Source organism: Berghia stephanieae, chromosome 11 (genome assembly GCF_034508935.2).
Source record: "Berghia stephanieae isolate SIO BIC M18660-M18661 chromosome 11, UCSD_Bste_1.3, whole genome shotgun sequence".
NCBI classification, from domain to species: domain Eukaryota; kingdom Metazoa; phylum Mollusca; class Gastropoda; order Nudibranchia; family Aeolidiidae; genus Berghia; species Berghia stephanieae.
In genome coordinates, this window is record NC_088370.1 from 31,297,687 (window position 1) to 31,304,756 (window position 7,070).

At 35.4% G+C, this 7,070-nt stretch overlaps 2 protein-coding genes across 2 annotated transcripts in view; one reads left to right on the forward strand and one right to left on the reverse strand.

The window, feature by feature from the left end:
* The window catches only part of LOC144956890 (uncharacterized), a 602,990-nt gene that overhangs the window by 49,816 nt on the left and 546,104 nt on the right, over positions 1–7,070 (reverse strand). The gene's annotated exons all lie outside the window — the stretch shown is intronic.
* Positions 1–7,070, forward strand: part of LOC144957318 (splicing factor 3B subunit 6-like) — a 33,321-nt gene that overhangs the window by 34 nt on the left and 26,217 nt on the right. Inside the window, exons 1-3 of the mRNA XM_078888457.1 lie at positions 1–44; positions 5,116–5,234; positions 6,815–6,953. The exon at positions 1–44 is cut by the window's left edge and continues 34 nt beyond it. Of these exons, the coding sequence (XP_078744583.1) occupies positions 21–44; positions 5,116–5,234; positions 6,815–6,953 (282 nt within the window). The 5' untranslated portion in view covers positions 1–20. The remainder of the gene's footprint in view (positions 45–5,115; positions 5,235–6,814; positions 6,954–7,070) is intronic.

The window sequence follows — 7,070 nt, forward strand, 5'->3', positions numbered from 1 at the left end:
CTAAGTAGATCTAATCCAAAATGGCGATGAACAGGAGAGGAAATGTGAGTATAATTATCGTTTAAAAATAGACATCGACTGTATTAGTATTTTTTTTAAAATATTTTGTTCTGATTTTCCTACTATTGTGGTTTTATAGGAGAGCAAGATGAGTGATATTCTTCGGCCAAGATTACACACAATACAACTCCCTGGCACGACTCTCCTCGTCCCTTTGCCTGTGTACCGTAGTGTACCTCTACTACAGGACAGGCTGTAGTGACTGTGACTGTGTGTACTGTGGACCGTGGGCAGTGGATAGAAATTCTAGGCACTTTTTGACTTGATAACATTTTCAAACTAAAAATATTTTAAATTTAAATGACTCAGTTGGATGCTACAGGAAATAACATTTAATTTGATATCTTATAAGTTAGGCACTTTGATAAAATTTTCAAACTCAAAATATCTTGATGTGACTCAGTCAGGGGGATGGGACTTGAAAAAACATAAAATTTGATACTTTATTTGTTTCTCTACGACCTACGGTTCCAGAGTTACCTATATTTTTCTATTGAAATTTTATGTCAATTTTACAGAGAGAATCTGTGATCTCACCGCTGCCTCAAAACTAGCATCTCGCGGCGATCGGGAAATTTTGAGTTTTGCAGTCAACATGGCCCACTTATTGTTTTCAGTAATTTTGTTTCAATTAAAAAATAAATGGCAAGTGTTAGGTATCATTTTAAAGGTCAGAAAATAAGCTTTATTTTCATATAAATCATTTTAATGTATGGAAAATATGGAAAAAATTAAGGATAAATCAAAATGGAAAAAAATATGAGGTTTTTGTCCAAAAAAGTGGGGTTGATGGCGGGAAAAATAAAATAATGAGCGAGTGTATCAAGTTTGATGAAATTTGGCAGAGATATTCTTCAATTAATTGTCTATCGATGTACGAAGTATATAATTAAAATGTATCCATAATTTTAAAAGTTCTTATAATTCAAAAATTTATAATTTTTTATTACATAAGCTTTCTCAGAAATACATTCCGGAATTAAGAATGAAATACACCGTTATAAAGCTTGTTTTGTGCCCTTTATAATGATACCAAAATTAGTCACATAGGTTCACAAATAACGCCATGGTGACCAAAACAGTAAAGGGTCAAAAATAAAGTTCCAAAAAACGAGTTTCACCTTACAGTGAGCCTATCGGCGGCCACTGGACTGGAGTTATCAAAGTGCCTATATAAGTTATTTGTTTCTCTCTACTCTACTAGGCACTTTGATAACTCCAGTCCAGTGGCCGCCGATAGGCTCACTGTAAGGTGAAACTCGTTTTTTGGAACTTTATTTTTGACCCTTTACCATAGCTGCCAATCCTACCGGAAATTGCGGGAGACTCCCGCATTTTCAGTTCGTCTCCCGCGCTCCCGCCGGTCACACCGATCTCCCGAATTATCGTGCAGTATGCAAATAGCTTTGTAAACACTACTTAAATCATTTTTTTAAACTTTTAAACTCAATTGTTGGTCATTCTAAAACTGTTTCAAGTCATAGTGTATCTTGATATCAAGTATGTTTAGTTTATTAGTAGTTGCCAGAGACATTCATTGATGGAGATTGCTTGTCTTTTTTTCTTTTGAAATGTAGATTTATACATTTATGTATCTCCCTGATTTTTTCTGAATCTCCCTGATTTTCTGACCAAAACTCCCTCTTAATAAGCTTGGTGGGTTGGCAGCTATGCTTTACTGTTTTGGTCACCATGGCGTTATTTGTGAACCTATGTGACTAACTTTGGTATCATTCTAAAGGGCACAAAATAAGCTTTCTAACGGTGTATTTAATTCTTAATTCCTGATTGTATTTCTCAGAAAGCTTATGTAATAAAAATTTATAAATTTTTGAATTACAAGAACTTTTTAAATTATGGGTACATTTTAATTATACTTCATACATCGATAGACAATTAATTGAAGAATATCTCTGCCAAATTTCATCAAAATTGATACACTCGCTCATTATTTTATTTTTTCCGCCATCAACCACACTTTTTAGGACAAAAACCTCATATTTTCCCCCCTTTTCATTTATCCTTAATTTTTTCCATACTTTCCATCCATAAAAATGATTTATATGAAAATAAAGCTTATTTTCTGACCATTAAAATGATACCTAACACTTGCCAATTATTTTTTAATTGAAACAAAATTACTGAAAACAATAAGTGGGCCATGTTGACTGTAAAACTCCAAATTTCCCGATCGCCGCGAGATGCTGGTTTTGAGGCAGCAGTGAGATCACAGATTCTCTCTGTAAAATTGACAAAAAATTTCAATAGAAAAATATAAATAACTCTGGAACCGTAGGTCGTAGAGAAACAAATAAGGTATCAAATTTTATGTTTTTTCAAGTCCCATCCCCCTGACTGAGTCAAATCAAGATATTTTGAGTTTGAACATTTTATCAAAGTGCCTAACTCTACGACAAACGGTTTCGATAGTCTAGAGTCAGTCATTGTTAGGGTATTGATATTGATATTGATATTGATATTGATATTTTTCTGTTGTAAATTTATTTTAGTCAATTTTACAACAGAGAATCTTTAATATCACTTTTTTTTGCCTCAAAACCAACATCTCCCGGCGGCCATCGGGAAAGCTTTGGGGGGGGGGGGGGGGGGGGAATCAGCCCAACTATTGTTTTCGGTAATTTTATTTCAAAAACAAATGGCAAGTGTCTTGAAGTGTTTGGTATCAAGGTCAGAAAATATGTTTATTTTCACATAATATAAATATAAATCATGTTCATGTATAGGTAGCCTAGTATGGAAAAAAATTGATGAAATTTGGCAGAGATATTCTTCAACCATCTAGCAATGTGTCAAATATGATTAAAATGTATCCATAAATTAAACAAAATTCTCATACATAATTAAATTGAAAACTATTACTTCCATCTGCTTTCTGGGAAATGCAATCAGGAAATCAGAATGAAATAAACCATTAGAAAGCTTGTTTTGTTTCCTTTAAATTAGTACTAAAATAAGTCACCTAGGTTCACATATATAACGCCACGTGACCAAAACAGTAAAGGGTAAAAACTACAGTTCCAAAAGACGAGTTTCATCTTATTTGTGAACCTGTCGGCAGCCACTGGACTGGGTTATCAAAGTGCCTAGTGTTAGCGTTATTAAGATTTTCACTTTGGTCCTTGTCACTCTCACATCTCACGACCGCTTCCTATTATATGATAGAAAACAGGTTTTGAATCTGTCATTAAATTTCTGTTCTCGGGATTTATTTGGTTATTTGAGAGAGAGTGTGGATGATGAATGTGTATGCATTTTGGGGTTTACTTTTGCCAATAGTTGGGTGCTCCTCCATTCCCACCTTTATACTTCTATCCTGCGTTTCTACTGTCCTGTCCTACAATCTCTTGTTCCAGTCCTTAACCGACTCAAGTGTTTGTACACATGACTGTGTGTATGAGTTTGTGAATGTTTGCATTTTTTGAGAGGTTTTCTTTTGCCGATGGGGTAACCATATATATATATGTCAGATTATTTGAAAGCAGCAGCAATATCTCATACAGTGCTGTGTGAGGCGAAAGCATCAGGATCAATTACTTTCTAGACATACTGAGTACTTTTGTGCGGTTGGTTGGCCGTGAATCTTGCAAGACTAGCTCAAGGGGTGGTTTTTTTCTTGTTTCGTCTTCTATTCCCAACTTTCTGTGAAAATTCTATCCTGAGTTTGTGGTGTCCTGTCTTTCAACCTCTGTTCCTGTCTTGGGACATTGGTTTTGTTATTCAGGTCTACATCTGTTCTTTCTTAAATAGGGCAGAGTGGAACACACAGCCCTGGTGCAAAGTCAATGCGCATTTTGATGGGGTACTCAAGATAGTGAGGTGATTCCGCAAACTCTTCTCTCTCCCCCCCCCCCCCCCCCCCCCCCCTCCAATTTTAGATGAAAACTGTCATTGCCAACAATATTCCTAAAAAACACTAGTTTGACGATTCAGTGATAATTCCCTGTCCACTCTGAGCATGTACTTTTGCATCGACGTCGCATCCGTAACCCATAAGCCAGGGAAGGTTAATCCGAGCATTCTGAGAAATATAGTTCAAGTTTATTTTCTCAAGCGTTCGGAGAAATAGAGCTGGCCTTAAATTAATTAAAATTAAAATTTATGTTTGTATTTCTTTAGACTTTATAATATTAGATTATATTATTATTTGTAATATGAATGTTTTGACATGGTATAGTCTTACTTTCCTCTGCAATGAGGGGTTCTGATTGCTCAGTTGGTAGAGCACCGGCTTCACACGCAAAGATCGATCCCGGATGTAGTTAAGATTTTTTCTGAACCCCTGTCCAGCCAGCATTAATTGGGTAGCAGGGTCTGTTAGATCTGGTGGAAAGTACTTTGTTATAGACAACATCCTATCCAAAGTATAGCAAGCAATTGCTTTAGTCCGTTTCATGCTATAGAAGCCGAAATGAATTCCGGATCCATGGGCCTAATGGCTGTGAAGGACTACTGTACTTTTTTCCTCTGCAATGAGGCACTTCTTGAAGGTCTTGGGTAAGCAGTGATTATGGGACCGTGTTTCTATGGACAGCATGTGCTTGGTACAGACCTGGGAAGCAAAAACACTTTATTCATGATGCCAAATTTCAAGGCTCTGTAACTGTAATTACCCGCATGGAGCATACGTTTTAAAGTTGCTACTTCAATGTCTTGTTTTTATTCATTTTCTCACCATGTTTCCCCAATGATGTTAATGTTTTAAAAAATTTTAATGCATGATATTTTTCTCCTGTTTGTTCGAATTATGTATGAAGCATAAAATCTTTTTAATTAAAAAAGATATTTTTTTTTGGTCATTGCTGAAGAAGGTTTTTTAGCCCAAAACTTTTGATTTAGGATTGAGTATTTTGTACTTTTGAAACTATTTTGTCCATTATTATTTAATGATATTTATGGTCCTCAGCTTCTAGTGGCTCTGTGTTCTCTAGGATTTTTAAAAAATAGAACTATTTCCCCCCCCCCTCCCCCCCAAAAAAAATGTAAACAAATACAAACAAACCAGTCATTCTTGAATGTGATTTAATTTTTTTTCAGGTTCGCCTTCCTCCGGAGGTGAACAGAATTTTGTATGTGAAAAACTTGCCCTACAAGATCACAGCAGAAGAAATGTACGACATATTTGGGAAATACGGAGCTATCAGACAAATCAGAGTGTAAGCAAAAAGTTTTTGTTTTTATTTGTATAGTCTATTGCCTTTTCTCAATTGAATGGTTCCTGTTGGTAGAGCATTCAGCTTACTAAATGGTTTGGATTTCGCTGGGTTTTTGTTGTTGTTATTGTGGTTTAAGAATGAGGGGGGGGGGGGGGTAGCAGATTGATGTTTTATGGCTCATAATCAGTATGTCAGTATGTATGGCATTCATTACTTTCTAATAACATAATTGTGACATGGTATTTGGGAACAATGCATAGGCCGTATACACCTTGTATATGTTTTAAATAAAGTTATTCCCCACTCCTATAACAAGCATCTGGGTGGGGATCCTGATCTCCCATAGCGGGCAGGGAGGTACATACTGTGTCTTCTATCCCATTATATCTGTTTTCCAACATGCTTTCTGTCTTTGTTTCGGAATGAGATTACTTGGTTTTGTCCTGGCACTGGCCGGAATCCTAGCTGGGAGGGAAACAGTCGAATGCATAGTTATTGTTTTGGGAGATGATATTTTTTTCCTTGTAAATCATCTCTCTGTTATGTATTATTATATTTATTTTGAATGTATAATGGTAGCATTTGAGTGTGTTCCTCTTTGTTGGATTCTGTGCTTGTGTCTGGATGAGACTTGTAGGTGATTTCAAACTAAGTACATTGGTGGTATGCTCTTGGAATCTACATCTGATCCCTAATTATTCTCAGTTCCCCTTTGTCTTACTTTTTCTTGGGTGCTTTAATTGTAACTCTAGAACTTTTTACTATCCCATTGTCTTCCTTTTTACTGGCGCTGATATAACCTAAATGTGTTGCAAGCGCCGTAAAACCCTTAAAAACAAACAAAACTATAACAAGCATCTATATATGTATCACATTTGGACAGAGTCAGTGTTGCTTCTTTTTTTCTTTTTTTTTTTTGTTTCTGATTCTCCTTAACGAGCTGTGATAAGGTTAGATTTGGTTTGATCTTATAGGAAATACTTAACATCCTATCCAAAGACCAGCAAGCAATTGTACAAATGACATCAAGCAAAAGTCAACATAATCTGGCGAATGACTTTTTAGAAATTGAACTTTTCTTTGTTCAAATTATGAATTGGCTTATAAAAAAAAGTTATGCCCGTTCTGTATTTATTAAACAAAAGAATTTATTGTTACATTCAGACTATTTACAAATAATGTTTGTAGAAATTATAATAAGACCATCAAATTGATAAAATTTTCCTCTATGGATTCGGAGGATTCTTTAGTATTATTTTCTCACTCCTGCTGTTCTTAGTTTAACTACATAACTTTTATATTAAAGAAAATAACAGAACTAAAATTTCTCTTTAAATGTAATCAAGTGTTTAGAATATTACTGAGAGCGTATAATAATGTTGATCGTCATACTGGATAAACACTGAACCAAATCTAAAAAAGTGTTTAGAATATTACTGAGAGAAAGAATAATGTTGATGGTCACACTGGATTAACACTGAAATAAGAATTACCTGATGTAATCGGTTGCTTGGCATGTACTAGATGTAGCTACGATGCTTCAAGGAATTAATATAGCCTTTATATCATTCCATCTTCAGTGGCAACACCCAAGAAACTAAAGGGACAGCCTTTGTGGTGTATGAGGACATTTTTGATGCCAAGAACGCCTGCGATCATTTGTCAGGTTTCAATGTGTGTAATCGATATTTGGTCGTCCTCTACTATCAGTCAACCAGGGTATGTCTTTTCTATTTGATTACTGAACTGAATTTCCTCCTAAAGTCACATCTCTCTCTCTCTCTCTCTCTCTCTCTCTCTCTCTCTCTCTCTCTCTCTCTCTCTCTCTCTCTCTCT